The sequence below is a fragment of the Lissotriton helveticus genome, chromosome 6 (genome assembly GCF_964261635.1).
Source record: "Lissotriton helveticus chromosome 6, aLisHel1.1, whole genome shotgun sequence".
NCBI lineage: Eukaryota > Metazoa > Chordata > Amphibia > Caudata > Salamandridae > Lissotriton > Lissotriton helveticus.
The window spans coordinates 602,844,211-602,864,802 of record NC_136067.1 but is presented as its reverse complement, the minus strand read 5'-3'; the positions used below and the strand labels follow the sequence as shown (position 1 = coordinate 602,864,802).

Here is a 20,592-nt window from a genome sequence, read left to right as displayed (position 1 = left end):
AGTGTGATTTCAAGGATGACCAAAACACCAAGCGTCTACTTTTCTGGGCGCTCCTGAGTAGTATTCAGTGTACTGCACCCACACAGCAAGTGGCCACTGGACGTGGCTCATTGCTATTTAGAATGTTATTTTCAAACAATTGTACAGCGATGTGTGGAATATTATGCCCCCACATTCAGCATGTCCAGTGGATATTTATCTCCTTTAGGAGTATTGACTACTCACCGAGGTGGTTAAAATATATACATTCTTTCCTCTGCATCCAAACCCAGAATTCGTTTATGAAGTCAGAAGAATCATCAATTTGAAGAGAAGTGTGTTGTGATCAATAGCAGTCCATTGTCTCACTGCTGTTCATTGTGCACATTCTTCCATTGGCACATATGCTATAACACCATCGGGTCCAATTCCAAATATACGGTGACGGCACAAATTCACCCAGAACGCACATAAACATAGTGAAATTATAGCATCTATCGCTGTAATAAAGAAAACAAACTTTATTTGCCTAAACGGAACTAGAGCAGACATTCTGATACAAGAAGCATGAGACCACAATATACTTTTTTTCAAGGCTACAGTCCCACCTGATTACAGTAGAAACAAGCATTGGCATAGCTAATAGGTCTCGCCTTCGGGACCTTGAAAGTGTTTAGCCAGAGCTATTGGCTGGGTCAATGTCTTTAAACTATTCTGTAGAGCATTGTGGCTGCTGTGCACCCTGTTGAAAAATTATATTAAAAGTGTTATAAGCATTTTTGTTACCTTATATTCAACCTTGAAAACATTATGTACAACTGAACAACCCTATTAAAACAAACATTGGTAAATGCATTAGGTTTGGCCTATGTGATTAATAATAAGCTTGTTGTAAGTTGTAGCTTGCTGAGTACTTGAACAATATAAGTTACAGAGAGTCTGTTAAAGTATTATGACTTGTTTTCGTACAAAAAGGCAATATATTGTGCTGTTACTATTGGTATAGTGCAAGTATGTAATAGCAAACTTTTGAAAAATTAAATGAACGATGGAAACAATTGAATTAATTGATGTAATAGCAATATTATGCGTTTAGAGGAGTTTTGACAACTTTTGGTCCTGGTGCCACTGCTTCTGCTGCACCGTTCAAATCATGCCTGCAAAATAACTGCATTTGCGGTAAAATATAGCAATATTTGATGTTTAAAGGAGTCTTAACAACTTTTCACCCGGTGCCACTGCACCTGCTGCACCATTCAAATCATGACTATATTGCCTGTAAAGTAACTGCACTTGTGACTGCCTGTTTAGTAGTAAAATATTGCAATATTTGGTATTTAGAGGGGTTCCTAGAGCTTTGAGCCGCGGTGTCATTGCACCTGCTGCACCATTGAAATCATGACCCTATTGCGTGCTAGATAAATAAACTTGTGACTGCCTTGTTTAGTAGTAAAATTTAGCAACAATCTGGGTTTGGTGGGGTCCTTAGAGCTTTTGCCCCAGTGCCACTGCACCTGCTGCACCATTCAAATCAAGTATCTTTAAACTGCAAGGTAACTGTGGTCATGACTGCCTGCTTAGTAGTCTAATATAGCAATATTATGTGTTTAGAGGAGCTCTGACACCTTTTGGTCCCGGTGCTACTGCACCTGCTATATCATTCAAATCAAGCTTGTACCCTTCCATCAACATAAACAGTTTTTACAGTTAAGTTGGTATTCTTGAAACCTTTTTTGTAACTCAGTGCTGATGTTACGTCTATAGTGCAGGCTATTTAAAGGAACAATCCCACATCTGCGCAGCTAACACAGGTTTTCCACATGCACATTTGGGGCAAAACCTCCATCATCGGCTGTACATGCTACCCAAAGGCAAACGTGCTCAGCTCCTATACTCCTAGCGAGTGGCAGCGTTAAACTTATATTTTTTGTAAAAATTATTCATGCTAAAGTCCATTCAGAAATAGCTAAGGATGTAATTCTCGCCATCTATAGAACATTAAATGAAATAGAAATCAATGGACACATTTCATTTATAGGAGCATAAAAATTCCAAAAAGCCCTTTGAAATAGTAGCACACTTTTTCATTAATTTTTAACCAAACACCTCTATTAGCTAATCCCTTCAATCCAGTTGGTTGAACCCCTCTCTTTGACAAGAAAATGTTGTTGTCTTACACCTTCTCTTCTGAAGGAAGAGGCGAGCAATTGACCCACTCTAGAGCATTGCCTAACAAAGTGTGATATTTTATTTTTATCCAATTGGAACGGGAGTGAGCTGGCTTTAAAAGGAGTTGTGAGAGAAAGCTGAACGGGATTGAAAAGAGAGAAGAAAACCTGTTTGTTAAAGTTCCCATCTTCCTGGTAAAGGACTGCGGCGTGGATCCTTTATTTCTACTGGAACCTGTGGACTTGAAGATTTTACAGAGGGCTACAGAAGCTAGTTGCATTCAGACCTTCAGTTACAAAGGTGTTCACATCATGACTATAGTGACCCTGCTTGTGACAGAAATGTTCTCCTGAGGCTAGAAAAATTTGCAAGATTCTAGGTAGAGCGACAGCTGCATCTGCTTGGAAGAAAATGAAAACAACCCATGGTAAGTGGACTTTTGGCTCCACTTCTGGCAACTGGAAGTGGCAAAAGCATTTTTGGGGGATTTCTTTTATATATATATATTTATATATGTCGTTTGTGTCAATGAAGCCTCATAGAGTAGGGACACTTCAAGCAAAACCGGGGAAGATGTTTGGAACTTTTTAGAAAATGTGGAGCTTTGAGAATTCTTATCTCTGGTTGACAGTAACAAGATTCCAAACTTACCAGACGAAAACGTATCTGCAGAGGATATATTTTTAATGATTTAGCTCTCTTGCATCTTTTCAAAACAATGTTAGAAGCGATCACGGGTTCCCAACAAAGATGTATTCATTCTTGTGGAGCCTGGTCAAACGTGACTACCATCCTTACCGACTAATGATTTTCGACCTCCAGATTAGTTTAAAAATGTAAAAGTATAACCTTTTATTGGAATGAACCACTGACCCTTTGCTGACCTCGGTGGAATGAGTGTGATAGCTCTGCTCCTCCATAAAACATGACTGCACAAACCCAATAGCCAGTATTCGACCTCTCCCTCCCTATCATCAGTCAGCCTTGGGCTCTGTCTATGTCCTGGCCAACCACACCGGAATGGCTTTTTTTTGCTCTATTCTATATATTTCAATCATTTTTGTAACATTTCATTATTTTAAAATTGCATTATTCTTAAGGAAATTCGTTTGGAGCGGGAAGCCTGGTTCCTTAGGTCGCTCAAAGCTCCAAAGGTCAACCAATGCGTATGAGGAGATGAACTGGTTTTAACCCCCCTACGTCTATATTTGCTCCCCTACGTCTATAGAAAAAAAATCTAAGGTCCTTATATTGTCCGTATTCAGACCATAGACAGCACAAATGTTAAAGTAAATTCTGTCCTTTGGATGGTCTGCAGGAACAATCAACCCCCTGCCCCCCTTATCCACCCTTTGGCGTTACACTCCCCATTTACCATCCCGAGCTAGAACCACAACACCCCTCTGTGCAGAGATAAAACATGAAGTGGACATTACTCTATAGCCCAGGTCCTTTAGCAACAAACCTTCTTCCTAGGCAAGGTGGTCTCCTGGGGACAATTAATTTGTGGTTTGAGTGTGTTCAACTCCTCCCGTACCATCTTCTGCTTGTGTGGTGACTTCACTCAATTAAGGTTCCATAACAGAATATGCAATTACTGGCCAGGCCAGGATACCTGCTATCACCAGTCACTATCATTGATACTCAGACTCTGCGAGATACACTTCATCCATACCTTTTGCTGCAATCACACCCCATGAAGAGATTGCTAGGTACTGATAAACACCTTTGTTCCCCTGCACTCCATGTTACTCAATCTAGCATTTTCATTGCTTCCCCCAAAACACTGTGTCTTCCCAATCCAACCCAAGTGAATGCCTCCTGGAAACCCCAGCTCCCGCCACCCGACACCCCTGGTGGTTCCCATGATGGTGAACCAACCCACCCCCACTGAGCAATGCCCTAAAAGGAAAAGAGCCAACACCCCCTCCCCCCATACCCCCTGGCAAGCATAACACTAGGCTCCTAGCAAAGGTCAGCCCTGGTCTACACCCCCCCTCCCCCCCGAATGCACTAAGATGTAGCTGTCAGCCAAAACACTATAAGAAATGAAAAAATATAAGAGTATGAAAAACCCCTGTGAAACTATAAAGCATGAGAAAGAAAGAGGATATAAGCATAGGGACAAGAAAAAAGGAGAAACACAGGGGAAAGAGACAGTTATAGTTACCCCTCCCCTCAGCCCCTGAAGAAATCCAAACATCAAAGACCCACTCCCCCTCCTCCAAAGGTCAAGTCATTAACCAGTGAAGACCATCCCAAAGGGAGACCCTTATACTAAAGGGAAAGGGGGAGCCACAATAAATGAAAAAAGCTTAAATCACAGGCTAAGCAGCTTAGTTGATGTGCTGCCACTTTGAACCTTCATGACAAAAAAATGTCTGGCCCTCCATTTGGATACGCAGGGTTGCGGATTCCAGAAGAGAGACAGTGGCCCCCAACTTCAAGAGCGCTGGTACTGCTGTTTGATGACAAAAATCGGAGCGGACAAAAAAAGTCAACCTCGAGGCAGGCATCTTCAGAGTAGCAGTAGATCCCCGGTGGTCCATCGCTGGAACAAAGCAGAAATGTGTAACCCGGCGGTCGGACCACTGCCATTGCGAGTCTGGCTGTCCATAGACCACCAGACTTTTACTCAGCCTCTAAGTTCTCTCCCTCACACTTTTATAACCCGGTTTCATACATTTGCCATGGTTACACAAAGTTCCGCCCTTCATAAAATATTATGGACAAGTATATCATTGTTAATAATGACATGCACATATTGCTGGAGAACGGTGTTATACATAACATCGAATAAGAAAAATGTAGTACCTGAAAACCTACAAAGATGTAAGGGGTGTGTAGCAAGTAAATGGTCATTGATGAATGAGAGGATTCTGGCCAGAGGATTTTAAAATGTCAATATAAATTAATAGAACTGCAGAGTAGGAAGACTTTCATATACAAATATTTCAATATACTATAGAGTGGCCTAGCCCAGTACAAAATATGAAAAATACCTTACTACCGCACCAAGTAGTTTATTTGCATTACATTTAATACCTGACGTTCTAGGAAGTGTATGCCCCCCCTCCCCCCATCCATGTACTATCTTCAAATAAATATTCTCTTTTCTGAGTTAAAATAGTTTTGCTTGCTTTTCATGGTGTCGTTTTTCACAACTTCCACAGATTGTGTTCATCTTAATTATTCTGTACATCTTTACTTCTTTTCCGGCCCATATTTTGTAACAAATTTAAACAATGATTTAGCTACAAAGTGTTATATGAACATAACCTATCTTTTTTAACGCGAAATGTCATTTCACTTAAAATATATATTTTCGTTTCTGTTTGATCTTTTTCAGTGTTGCCAAAGTTTGAAGTTCTTTTAGCAACATCCTCTCATCTTTCGGTGATCAAAAGTGAATTAACGGGGACCATCACTGCAAAGTAAATATTTAATTGGCAAAGTAAATGCTCTCATATTTTCAGTCTAATGTGTACATGAAAGCAAATACGTCTTTGTGCACACGTAAAATGAGTGTCAATGAGTGCGTATGCATTTTTGGGGGCACACACATTCCTTACTGGATTAAACAAATTCCTCATGTTAAAATGTAACATTATGGTGACATTCAAAACCTAGAAACCACTGAAATGGTGAGCAGTGGCGAGCCCTGAACCCAGAGAAATTGAGACTCCCTGCTTCTGACAGGTTTTAGCGGGCTCTTGGTACCACCAGCTTTCCCTCTAGCCATGCCCTGATCCCAACCCCCATTTCCCTTCGGCCATGTGCAGAAGGGTCTGCAAAGATGTCTTGCACACAGCCATCATACCCACATAACCTCGCGAGATCTTTCTGTTTTATGTTATAAGTGTTATGTTCTGCTTTCTTGTTTTTTGGCAGTTTGTTAACCTGTTTTTGGTTCTTAAACGCAGCATGCTAATGTAAACTTTTATGCAAAAAGAAAACATGTTTAACAGTTCTGGGATGTCACCTAAATCCCAGGGTTACGGAGTGCTGCCTTTCCCCTTATGTAGCCTCGAAGAACAGCCAAGATATGTGAATGGTTGTTGAACTCCCTGCACTGACTAATGGTGGCCAGTGCAAATTCTTTGTCATGAAAATCAGGTTGTGTCAGGTCTCAAACCCTTCTAAAACTACATGTTCAACTATGCTCAAACGTACTGGTGCATTTTTGTATTGTATAATATATCTTTATTGCATTTTCATAGATAGACCATCACCATAAACAAATAAAAAGTACCATGGCATGCATCGAGAAACAGTGGCACACAACTCGCATACAAGCTGGGCCTGACTATACCAATAAACAGCAACTAATATGCCCTGCCGGAGTCCAGGAACCTTTGGGGGTCGTGAAAGGCATCCAGACATATTAACGATAATACAACCTCAACAAAGAACTTTTGCAGTTGGAGCAACATCACTGTTGCCGGGTGACCATACCAATTTGACAATGCCACAGGAGTTGCGTCAGAGTGGGGGAAAGGGTGGGGGCGACCAGGGGTCCCAAAGGCTTCACCAATAACTGGATGCTCTACCCTCTGCCTAGGGCTAGACCCCAGCATCTGGGGCACCTTGTCTGTTCTGCAGCTTGAATACATACATATCCCACAATGTGGCAGCGCCAGTCTAATTCGCCTTGCCTGAGAACATCCCGGGACATGGCATCGTCCTCCGCCACTGCCCATTTGTGGCCGACTTCCAAGACATTGTTATCTGGCATTTAAATAAAATCATGGCTAAATCCACGAACTTCATGAAATGCCTTTTTTTTGTCCTAACCGTTATCCCCAATAAACAACGTTGGGGGTTGGAGGTCAACTACTTGAGATATAACCTCCATTACTTTCACCCACATCTGTGCTAGCACCAGGCACCCCCACACCATGTGGAGAAATGTTGTGTCAGGGTTTCTGCGGCACAGGAATTCAGTAGACAAGAGTTGGAATATCTTATGCACTTGGTGAGGTAGGCCCGGTGTAGGTAGTTAAATAGCATAAACTCCAGGCAGGTATTGCGCAACACTCACTTACATACCCAAGTGCCATCTCTCACTGCTTGGTGGAGAAAACTACTCCCAGATCCTCCTCCCATTTAGTCTTACTGTGCAAAGCCTATGTATTAGGTGCATTTGACAGTGCCCCATATAACATGGTTACAGCTTTTCTGCCCATCCCGTGGGTAAGGACACATTGGACCTCCTCATGATTCGCTCGTTCCTGCTACCCCATCCTCCAAGTGTCCCACTTCTCCAAAATAAACTTATTATATGCCAGAAAAAGCAGGTTCCCAGGCCCTGAGAAGCCTGCAAGTCAGGGAAGGGACAAAGAACCATCTGTGCATATAGGTCTCCCACCCTGCTAAGCTTGGTCTCCCCTAATGATGTGGGGCCATGTGTTGCTAACAGGGTTCTCACACTTGGTACACTCCAGAGTGACCACTGCGGGAGTACGGTGCCCAGTGGTGCCGGGATTGAATATATCTGTTCCAGAAGAGTCTTGCTACGGACGCTAACCCAAGTCCTCGCTATGTGCTGCTCCTATCCAGAAACCAATCCAATATCTTGGTTCCCGCAGCTAGCCTCAAATAGCCTTCCTCTCAGCCATCGTATCGTCAGCCAACCATTTCATAGGCCATTGCAGTTGGGCCGCAGCATAATCAAGTTCAAGGTCCTGCACCCCCAGAATCTGTGCCATCAAGGGACTCTGGAGCATGGCTGTTTAAACTCTTTGACGACCCTCCTCCCCAAACCAGTTCCGACAAGAGACCCCATAACTCTTTAAAGCGAGAACACATGGGCACTATTGGTAGGGCCACGAATAGGTACAGGAAACGAGGCAGAACCAGCATTTTTGTTGTGGACATGCGCCCCATAGGCGAGAGCGACAGACGCCACCAGAAGGCCAGGCAATGGCACGCCGCTGTCCAAATGATAGACATTGACCCCAAGGTAGCAAACTGTTTCCATGCTCCAGGGTAGTTGCTCGGTCTGCAACTCCGCCCATTCGGTCTGTTTCACAAGGCAAACAAGCAAGATTTCTCTCAATTGATCTTGAGGCCAGTGATTTTCTCAAATTGCTCCAGTAGTTCAAACAAACCCGGCAGCAAATGTCGTGATTTCTGATGTATATATGGGCGTCAACTGTGTACAGCGATATTATATGCCAATCTATCCCCACGTGCACACCCCAATCTGGGCCTCTAGTCCTCAGCTGGCATACCGGTGGTTCCATCGCTAGGGCAAATATAATGGGGGATAGGGAGCAACCCTGTCTAGTGCCCCGTACTATTCGAACTTGCATGAGATCTGGTGACCCGTCTTTACTTTTGTGGGGGGCCATGTACAGCAATTTGATCCAGCCCAGGGACTCGGGACCTAGCCCCTAGCCTTCCAGCACCAACAGGAGATAGGCCCATCCTAGAGTATCAAAATCAAATATAGTAGTGGATGTGCACAATGGAGTAACACTTCAAATGCCACATAATACTTTCTATTTTATTGACGCAGATGTCTCAAAAGGTTCTGAACGTATTCACACCAAACCACAATGAAATGCTAATCAAGTAATATGCTACCCATAGTCCATATTTAATGTAATTCAGCTCAAATCCCAGTGTTATTTGGTTCAGATTGACCACCCCAAATCATTCTGTGCCCCATTGACTAATCTGAATGAAAATTGACAAGGTAAAACCAACTTCAAACTGAATGAATTTCGAAATTGTTGGAACAAGTAGTTGAAGCTGGACAAGCCCCATCTCACTGTTTCAATAGTTTCATCTTAGAGATCTTAGAGACTCGGGTCCTAAGGTAGTCCAGCAAAATCATCTAAAAAAGTAAGATGCAAGTCATTAAACCTAATCTGGTTTTTAAAAGACTTAGGGCCATATGTATCATCCTCACCATTTGCGATTTCTAAATAGCGAATTTTAAGGAATCGCTATTTAGAAATCGCAAAATGGTATGTATGTAGGAAATCGCTTATTATTAGCGATTCCTTAACATTCCTAAATTGCGATTAGCAAATTGCTAATCGCAATTTTCCCATTCATTTTTATGGACCAGGAGGCCCATAGGAATGAAGGGGATATTTGCGATTAGCAATTTGCTAATCGCAAATTGCGAATATTTTCAAGGGTGCAGGGGTGTCACAAGAACACCTTGCTGCACCCCTGAAAATGACATGTGTGGGCATATGGCGCACATACATGCCCTAAGGGCATGTATGAGCGTCATATGCCACCTTTGGATGTTAAATAAATTGCTTTTTCAAAAGAATTCGCAACTTACCACCAACTAGAAGTTGGTGGTAATTTGCGAATCCTTATGGGCATGTTTGCATTAATTTTTATTTGATACATTGCATTTAAGGAATCGCTAAATTTGAGATTCCTTAAGTGCAATCGCAAAATAAGGAATGGCAAATTTTGCGATTCCTTATTTTGCTGCGAAAATGTTTCATACATTCCATTTAGCAAATTAGCATTCGCAAAGGCCGAAATTCTGCGAATTTCGGCCATTGCGATTGCTAATTTGCTTGATACATATGGCCCTAAATGTAAAATTCCCACTGTTATTGCCAATCTCCACTGAGGTATTGCAAATTTCTCGCTCCTAGCCTGTTGAAGCTATTATAAGTAAATGGGAAGATTCATCTATTTTTATGGTCGGAATTTTGTGTTATCGTGCTATATTAAAATCTCCCCCAGCCTTGTCTTCAGGAAAAAACTTTGAGCACTCCCACTTTTTTATGTATACTCAAATAAGTTCCATAATTTGTTGCGAGTGGATATTGATTCTTCATGGAAACAAGTCAAACGAATGTTTAGAGAACATAAATTAAATACAACTTTGAGTTATTTATATAAAGGACTGTACTTGGATTCGGGATTGGAAGAGAATGTTGAGAAGATATGGGGAAAATGGGAAAGGTATACTGGAGTAAAGTGAAATGAAAAGCAATGAAAAAAGGTATTTCAATGTCAGTTATTCAAGTCTTAGAGGGCCAATTGTTATCCTATTGCCTTCTCTAAAGGTTGGATGCTGTATTTTACACCTCGTTTTATAACAAAAGTTTTTCAGTTGTATCAATAAACTGCCCGAAATTTGATCAGGAAGGGCCCACATGTTCTTGTCCTGTCATGTTTAGAGTCGTTTTGGAGAGGGATGTTCCAGTTAGTAGGAAGGAGAATTAGATTGAAAATGACCCCCTCTCAAGGATGGCTCTTATCAGATTAGCAGATGTTGAGAGAACAGAGCCCTCCGGCACAGTGTCCTTTATATTTATAGCCATGCTTGTGGCTCTCTCTCTGCTGACTTCTTGTTGCAAATGCTCCATTGCCCCAGGAGCGGTGACTGGTAAGGGAAAATGCAGAAGGTTAGTCAGAGGGAAACCTGGTATCATGCCAAAGTCAATTGCATGCCTCAGTACTGTAGGAAATGAAAATCCTGGACATGGGAGTAGCAGAGATCATGCTGTTTGGTATTTAAGGGAGAGGAGGGAAGGGCAAAAAAAGCACTGTCACTTTATTGATTCTAAAGCACTTGGACGAAATGAACTATCAAGTTATATATAAGTATCTCCGGATATGGGATGAACGGTCACCTTAAGCTCTAAATATGGGAGAAAGAAATAAGAGCAACTCTGGTGGTGTCTTTCATGGAATTTATTCACCTTTAAAAAGAGCTGATGCTCATAATGTGGGGCATAGTCACTATTAGAGTTAGGATCTTTAAAATTGTGGGTAATTATGAATGTGTTGTTGTTTGCACTAAGATGTTGACTTAGACGAACAAGAGAGATTTGTACAGACATTAGATTGGTTTGAATGTACGGGGGTTTGGAGAATTGTATTATAATAGATTGATTGGGATATAAATTGGTTTATAGCATCTGCCTTTCAGTTCATGAGTTGGTATTGTATCTTGTAATGAATGAGCCTTCCCTGGGAATAATGTATTAAAATCAAAAGCAAGAAATTAAAAAAGACCCATCTCAACAGGTCAGTATTATTTGGCCCAATGGTTTACAACTTCAACCACCGCCAAGTTCTTCATTTTACCAGCATTCTGTTTCATCTAGTGATCACTTATACACTCTACAACCTGCTTCAGTCAAAGTTGGGAAGATTTAGCCTTTGTAACCTCACCATCCTACTGGGTGATGAATTAAGTGTAATGGGCATGGTGAGATGGCCACATAAATATTAAACAAGTGGAGAAATGAATCCAATGCTTGCACAGAATGAATTTATGATTACTTGCAAAAGCACTCTCTCTGAGATTTTTTTGATTCACACATACTAGCAAACATTTGAATCTGGTATCACTTAGCGAACTTACACCTTTCTTTTTAACTCTCTATGTTATGTCAATACTGTGACTGATATTTATCAGCTTCACACTAGCGCACTTAACCTACATGTGGCTGAATAAAATGAAATTCATATAGGGATCAATTTTCAACCATGTGCCCTAACTTAATTTCTTTCAAGATGTCATGGAGCCAATTTCCAACTTGGCTCTGATCATCGAAATGTCCTATTTGTTTATGAGTGGTTTGTCTTATAAAGAGTGTAACTGGAAGTTAATGAGAGGACCTGCTGCTGTGAATTTTTCAATAGAATACCTGGTTTTGGTATTAATAAATCACAGTTTTGAAAAGACAATCACAGAAATATAAAAAACTCTCTTACTTGGTCATTTATTATATTTGATTACAGCCACAAATAGGAGAATACTTTTTTTGAGAAGTATGCAGTAGTTTACTCTGCAGATGAAAATGTATTTATCAAATGATGTTCAGCTCCTTACATGAAAGAGAAGGGTTGTGAAAAATAATGAGTTAATGGTGCTAAAGAGGGAGATTAGTAGGTTACTGTACTGTTAATTGATGCTGTTGGCGTAGGGTCAGTCCAACCATATCACCTTACTCAACTATCACATTGAAGGACTGAGAGGGATATTTTGTTTAAGAAATTGCCTCGCTTTATTAGACTATCTCTACCTAAATTCTCGTAGCATTCTCTTCAAAAGTGACTGAGAAAATAATTGGTTTGGGCTTAGCAATAATACACTCACATATATAATTACCTGTAGGATCTTCTGTAGACTCCCCTTTTTAAACATTTAATTATTGTATGGCACCTACCATAGGTAATAAAAAACATGGCATACAATAAAACAATATAAACATTAAAAGTGATGCAGCCAATATTGTGAATTTATATTAAAAGCCCAAAAGAAGGGGTGTTTATGCTATCATGTTTGTGAAAAATGAACAGTGTTCACTGTTCTTCAATTGTTGTTCAGCCTGTTTTAACACTTTGGTAAAACGACTATTCAAAATGATATCAATTGGATTAAAATGCTAAATTTAGACCAGGCCTTCAGGAGGGGCTGAATCATCACTATCGTATATAAAGAGGAGTATGCCTGTTCCTCTTCTCCAGCCACTGACATTCTAGAATCTGAAGGGCATGAAATTTGTCTCTTTCTGAATGCACAGTCGGTAGGGGTCAGCCAGCAAGGTCCTTCCTGAATTCGCTTAATGAAACTATTTCTCAAGCTTCTTTACATTTTATCCACTGTATTATTCTGCGGATTTCAATATTAACTGGAACATCTTTTCCGAAAAAGATACCTGCGCTCTAAAACACATCATGGCCACGCTAGGGCTTTCTCAAGGGATCATGAAGGCACTCATTGTGAGGGTCATTAAATTGACCTAGTGTTCTCCAACCTTAGTTTATCCATGCTGGACCCCACTCCCTTGGTCTGGAAGGATCATCATTTAGTCCAGTTTAATTGGACTTCTTCCCATCAAGGTCCCTCCAGCAATTGTGAAACTCCTCATCATAAAATACCTTTCTCCAAAATTTCTCATAACAGTCTACAGTTCACTATGATAAACAACAAGCCAACTCTTCTGGGCTCCATTGATTCTGATATGCATGAATATGATTTCTGACTGAGTTCTTCAGGGGAGAAACTTGCTCTTCTCCCAACTCGGGTGTCAAGCAGGAAACATATCTCTAGTCCCTGGTTCATTGAGGCCCCTCCCCATGAGAAAAAACTATGCAAAAGAATAGAAAAGGCATTGAGAAAAAACTAGAGTTCAGAATACAAAGAACTGAAAAAAAGGCTTTGTAGAAAAATGTAGCCATGATAACCTCCAAAAAAAGAGAGTACTACGGAGGCTGGGTAGAAAGGACAAGGGATTCATCTAAAGAATTTTTTAAGATTGTAAAGGACTTTGCAAACCTGGCTGCCTACCATAGTAGTAAGGCTCCTTCGGTTGAGTGGTGCAAGCAACTTGGTGCATTTTTTCACATCAACATTCTGGACATCCAGATAAGTCTATCTGCAACTTTGACTGCAGAAGTGGATGATGGTGACATTAATCTGCATTCCACTACCACATCTTGCTGTCTGCTTGAGTTAACACAATCTCCTTAGAAGATTCTAGAGGTGCTATTCTAAATCTTAAGTCTGGTTTTCCTAATGATCTTTGCCCCCCGTCTATTTTGGTGCTGGGAGTTGATGTTATCAACCCAATCCTGAATGCGCTGCTGAATAAATCGTTAGTCACTTTTACTGTGACTTCCTGCTAGAAGACGGCTTGATTTTCCCAGGCTACTATAGGCCCATTTCCATTCTACACGCGCCTTCTAAGATAGTGGAAACATTTGTGAACTGTCAGCTTTTTAACTACTTAGAGACCATCAGGCTACTTCATCCTAGCCAATCAGGCTTAAGGCCAAGGTATAGTACTGAGACTGCCTTGTTCGAGGTCTATGAACTGATTAAAAGCACTATAAATGCATGCAGTAGGGCAGTCCTGGTATTGCTGGACCTGTCGGCTGCTTTCGACAAGGTTCCACATGCCAGATTGCTATCATGCTTTCAGGAGGCTGGTAATGGGTGGTAATAAGGATCTGTCAACAAAGTGGAAACCCACAATGGGTTGAAGCAGTGGTGCCTTTTAGCCCCTCTCCTCTTTTCCTTGTACATCAATGATCTCCAGAGTCTGGTTGGGCTCTGTAGAGGTGATTTACAAAACTAGGCCTATGGAATTGAGATGTCTGCTTTACGCAGACAATGCCATCCTACTGGATTTAATTCCAATAGGTTTGCAAAGATGACTTAATGAGCTTGGTCAGTATTCTGATGATAACTTCCTTAAAATAAATGTTTTAAACAGTAAAATCATGGTTTTAAGGTCTCGGGGATGTGGGATCAGGAAAAATATGAATTGGTTTTTAGGTAAAAAATAAACTTGAGTTTGTGATGCAATACACATATCTGGGTAGGATTTTCTCGAGTAAGTGCTCCAGCAATTACCACATTGACCAGTACAGAAGTAAAGTTATTTCCCAGGCCTCCGTACTTGGTAGGATGTATAAATGCTGTGGGCAAAGACATTTTTGCACATGTTCTATCTGTTTATAAAATCAAAATCACGCCATTGTTGAGCTATGCTTGTGAGTCTGTCGATGCTCAGCAATGGGATTCTTTTGAAAAAGTGGAAGGGCACATTAGGTGCCAAATCTGTAATCTGAATTGTACAGCGAGCATAGCGGCACTTCAGCTTGAGTTTTGGCTTCTCTCGACTTATGTGTTTGCTATGGCTGCATGTTTAAGGCGGGGAAGTGTCTTATTGGAAAACAATGCAACTTTTATTCGGGCTGCACTAAGACATGAAATCTTTGACTGTCTGAAAGAGAAACGTGTCATTTTTGGAAATTATGGGAAAGCTTATTTGAAATCAAGGGGAGTGGTACATGTTCTCAACCAAAATCTGCAGTGAAAGCTATAATAAAAAAAACTATTTACGAAGTTAGTCGTAAGCGAGATATATCTTTGTGTTCAGGGCCCTCCAGAAATGATATAATAGCGGTTAGTTGGATGTATAAAAAAAACAACTGTATGTTGTATGGAACCTCCCCCATATAATATTACTATCGCAGAGGAGGCTCGGAATTGTTTATTTGCCCCTCCCCCTCTGAATTAGTTAGTGCGAAAATGTTTCGCTTTTTCAAACCGTTTAAAAATATTATTTAGATAGGAGCTTAAGATTTGGAATACCAAATACGATTTTGATTGGCCATGTCCCACATCATGTTTAAGATCTGATAGCAAAAGGGTCCTCACTGCATTGCATATCGTTTTTTTTTTAATTGTAAATTGTTTTTAAAGCTATTTGAACTGTATAAAGGAGGATGTTTGGATATTCAAAGGGATGAAGTCTTATGGAGTCTTGCACAAATATGAAATTGGGTGGGTAAAGTTTTTTAAATATTTATATGCATAAGCACTTCTTATATTGGACTGTGTGATTATATGGAGTCACGTTTGCTTTTAACCCCCACTTGAATAGTGAAATTATAATTGTTATGCTTTTGATTGCACTTTATTCTGTTATCAAGAATACCATGATATAATACATTGTATATTTCTTTCTCTTTTTGTCCATTTTTATGTGGAACTCATTGGTGTTCCGAATCATAAATAAACATATTGATGAGGCTTTCAGGAGGTTGGTATTGGGGCTAAGGCCTAGAAATGGTTGAAGTCTTTCCTTGAGGACAGAGGTCAAGAACTCTGGCTTCCTCCTTACTTCTCGGATAGCCAAAGGGTCTCAGTGGAAGATCCTCAGGTTTCAGCATTCAGCACCCCCAATTTTTAATATCTATATGTCTCCCCCCCAGGCCAATGTGGTGGAATCATTTTGCTGTTAACATTAATTTTTATGTGGATGACACCGAGATCATCTTTGCTTTTGGTAAAGGGATACCCACTGAACAGGGCGCCATTCAACCCTGTCTCTCTGAGGTCTTTCGGTGGATGGCCTATAACCATCTTAAGTGCAACACTAAAAAGACTGAGGTGCTCAGTTTTAAGCGCAATTGTTTACTTAATTTGGCTGTCCACTGGCCAGTAGGTCTGTCTCCACCAAATACCCATGAAGATTCTGTAAAGAACTTGGGGATCGCGTTTGACAATAAAATGTTTTCTCACAACCAAATTATCTTGGTGGTAGTCTTGTGCGTTGGCATTTTACGTATGGCAAAGACATTTTTGCATTTCATCTCAGTTTTGTTTAGGATCACAGTCGTGCTGGCTTTGGTCATGTTGTTGTGTAGTTCCTAAAAATACATAGGATCTGCGCAGTTATTGGACAACATAAACTAAGGGATTGGTGTCTAGACTGATTCCGGACACCCCCACAGGCTATATCGGCCTATAGACCAGCTAGCTCACCGTGCCACTATAAGCTCCCGAACCATACCAAGGAGCGGATACTGCCTGGCAACCATAAACCATGACAACCCTTGAGGGGTCGTGGAAACAGTATAGTACTTTTCGCTGAGTCAATCGTGCTCACTTAGGGGCTCATTTCGATGGCAGGCGGACCCACCATCGTTGCGGTATTCGGGACCACCCGCCAGACATGCGGTGGTCCCACCACTGCAATATGGATGTGCCCGCCAGATTGCGGGGCGCATCCAGGGCACTTAACATTGTGGACGGTGCTGCTGGCTGCAGCAGCATACGCAATGTTAATATGGCATGCACTGCATTTCCTTGCACTACGTGGCATTTCCATGCACTGAGTGGTAGGCGATGCCTGCCACTTAGTGCATGGAATTGTAGGGGGGTACCATGGGTACCCCCCAGTGCAAACCCCCCCAACACAGAGGGGGCCCCCAACAGGCCCCCAAGCCTTTCCTTGGCGGTTCCACTGCCATGAAAAGGTTGGCTGATGCCAGCATTGTAATCTGACGGGCGGTGCCTGCTAGGCACCGCCGCCATGTAATGGCTCATTGTCCGTCCATCAAGCAATCTGACTGATTGCTTCTGGCGGACCGGTGGCGGACAGAATTTCCGTCCGCCGCGGACTGATTGGGATTCCCACAGCCATCCTAATTCGTTGGTGGGAATATTGCTGTGTGACGGCGGAAGGACTCCCAGCGCCGGCCCGGCGGTGGTGAACCTTCCGCCATCCTAATTAGCCCCTTAGTCTCAGAGAGATACAAAGAATAAACTTTGGGGACGTTTTCAATAAGCATTCATTGAACCAGCACCATTCTAGTATAAAACATGTTTGCAATCACTAGACAGAAGCAAATGTAAGAGATTACAAGCACCAACAGAGTAAACAGTAGATACATTTCTAATATGGTGCTAAGCAACAAATATAGGCAGGCATATATAAAAGCAGTAATCTTTGCGTACTCTTATTGGGCAAACCCTATTGGGCATACCCTACCTAAGTGCACCTCAATGTACCTAGCATGTATGTCGGTGTGAAGCCAAGAATCCCCTAGGAAAGAGCCAAACCCATTGCTTGATGGGAGCGAATGAAGGACCCCGTCTTGGTCACGAGTTGGACACCACGCAATGGATGTCAGACCACTGAGTGCTGAAGACTCAGCATGCAGGCACATCTGTGTCAGTGTCAGCGTAGAAGCGTCTCCTCTTCTACCTAGTGAAGGTGAGGTTCTTTCATACCAAAAAGGTTCTACCACAATCGATATGTTATAAGTAAGATTATGTCATCCAACCTGTGTTGTGGCCCAAGATGATCACAAGGCACAGATGATACTCTACTACACTGAGAGCATTTGCATTAATTTTGTTCTATCCTATTGTGTGCCATGGGAGCTAATTGTAAACATTTACAAGCCAGACCACCCCAGCAGTGGCGGCTGGTAGGGAACAGGGGTGACGAGGAAGGGTGATGGGGTTGAAAATATTAAAAAAGAAAACTTACCTTTTCTGCCACCTCTCCATCTCTGCTTCTCTTCTCCAGTTCATTCCAGAAGAAGCTGCAGGTAGCACCCGGGCATAGAGGCTACCTTGAGACAATCACAATGCTGCAATGCAGCGTTTGGGAAAGGGAGCCTGTGCATATTCCCCACCAGGATCTCCATTACAGCAAGGTGGAGAATATGCAAAGTGCACATGACTGCTTGATCCGGCCAAACTGGCCGGCCAAGCAGTCATGCGCATTTAGTGCCCTATTAGGAGATTTTGGCAGAGCAGTGGTGCGGCGGTGCAAACCGCAGTGCCACAGCATTGACAAAGCTTGCGCTGCCTACCTGCCAGATAACAACTTGTTTGCAGTCTGGCAGGCGGACAGCGTGGTTGTTCCCCCTGCGGTGCACTTTAAAAGGTGGCAGTGCCTTTTAAAAAGGCGCTGCCTGCCTGCCAGATAACAACTTGTTTGCAGTCTGGCAGGCGGGCAGCGTGGTTGTTCCCCCTGCGGTGCACTTTAAAAGGTGGCAGTGCCTTTTAAAAAGGCACTGCATAGGGTGTACTTCGCAGGGGTAAGAGTTGCCATGCCTAATTGTTTCATGTTTTTGAGCTGGCGAGTTTTAAATCTTTAAAGTGTCACATTCTTTTATTAGGCAGGTTTTTAGCTTTTTAACATACAGCAGTTCTTACTGCATAGTTAGCAATAGCCTCTCCTACTTCACGGCAGGTCAGGATCGACAACACTAGAGAAGTAGATAGGTAGTGTTACCCCTCTCTACCATACAGTGCGCCTTTCGCAGCCAGAGGTTGGCGTGCTAGTTTTCCAATGCCTTCTGCTTAAAAGGCAGCTGGGCAGAGGGCGTGCAGGTGAGTGCGCTTCGCAGGGGAGAGAGTTGTTATGCCAATCAAATTATTGCATGTTTTTGAGCTGGCGAGTTTTAAATCTTTAAAGTGTGCCACCATCTTTTATTAGACAGCTTTTTAGGTTTTTTAACATATAGCAGTTCTTACTGCATGGTTAGCGATAGCCTCTCCTCATTCTCAGCATGTCCGGATCGACAACTATAGAGACGTAGAGAGGTGGTGTTACCCCTCTCTACCCTAGAGTGCACCCTTTGCAGCCAGAGGTTGGCGTGCTATTTTGCAGATGTCTTCTGCCTATATGGCAGCTGGGCAACAGGCATGCAGTTGATGCCTGCATCTGGTGCGCCAAAAGCAAGTCCATCTGTGCCGTCTGCTCCGGAACAGGACCAGGGGCCAGGAACCCTGTTTAAATTCCTTGGAAACGGTTGCCGTGTACAGTGGACTAACTGTTGATACTTAGACCACCGTTTGAATTACGTTGCCACCATGGATGGCAAATCTATGGCTGCGAAGAGAGACTTCAGGTATGCTCTCATTGCAACTATGAGTTAAAAATACCTGATAGGCATAACACACTGAACCAAACACCTCAACCAGAAATTAATGCATGGAAATTGGGCCTAATTAACAGTCGTTCCCTCCCTAAACGTAAAATAGAAATTCATCTTTTACCGGAGTGGCAATACCTTGATACCTTGTTTATTACGGAAAGCTGGCTTAATAATAACTCTACCCCAGGCATTCTAATGGCCCTCCTCCTGGGTTTAAGATATATAGACAGGATCACATTGGAAAGGCGGGAGGTGGAATTGCCATCTTGATAAGAGAGGAATATAAATGTGTTATGTACCCACTCCCCATCTCAGATTGTGAGAACTTTCAATTCGCCAACACTTTTATCCCAACATATACCTTCTCAGGACTGTTAATATATTGACCATCAGGATCTAGTGCTGACTTTCCGGACAGTATGACATACAGCTTGGCTAGTTTAATAGTGAGGAAAGCACATACACCATTCTTGGGGGTTATAATTTTCACCTTAATGACCTGAATCTTCCTCATGTCAAGAGACTGTTGCAGGAGCAAGAGGAGCTACACTTAACCCAATTTATAACCACCGCTACTCATGTCAAAGGACAAATACTTGACCCTTTAATTTCCAATGACCTGAAAATCTTAGCATACCCCCAGTACCTGGGCCATGGTCAGATCACCATCTTATATTCCTTTTGCATTGGGCAATAAGGGTGTTCAATAAAAACACAATATAATTCAACCAACTACCAGCAATTAGTTGAAGAAATAGGCTAAGCTTAACATGGAAGCTTGAGTGGAAATGATACACACTTCGGCTCCAAACCTAAAGGGAAATGTAGATAAAGGATACACCAGTTGGTAAAGCTGGATCAACCAATCGCTAGACAGGGTTGTACCAAAGATGATTCCTAAGTCAAAAACTAATGTTAAAAAGGCACCCTGGTTTAATGCTTACCTAGCGTCCCTAAGAATACATTTTGTAAAAAGTTTGAAAGGAAATGGAGGAAGGACTATGACTTGCAGCTTAAAGCAAGCTATTAGGTGGCTATCAGACTTTAACACAACAACATTAAAGAAGCCCAGGGTAGTTTTTTTAAAAGAAGTTTAACCAGGGTCAGATTCCCGCAAGGAGCTGTTTAAAGTGGTGAAATCCTTAACAACATTAAATTAAGACATTCCCATCTCAGTTCTTTAAGGAAAAATATAATAACCTAGCCATTTTTTCCCACAAAAAAGTTATGGGCATATATAGCTCCCTTCAGGAAGGG

General features: G+C 42.0%; 1 protein-coding gene across 1 annotated transcript in view; it reads left to right on the top strand.

The window, feature by feature from the left end:
• Positions 1 to 20,592, top strand: part of LOC144762794 (CD109 antigen-like) — a 771,981-nt gene that overhangs the window by 136,858 nt on the left and 614,531 nt on the right. The window contains exon 7 of the mRNA XM_078648064.1: positions 5,498 to 5,582. Coding sequence (XP_078504190.1) covers positions 5,498 to 5,582 — 85 coding nt within the window. The remainder of the gene's footprint in view (positions 1 to 5,497; positions 5,583 to 20,592) is intronic.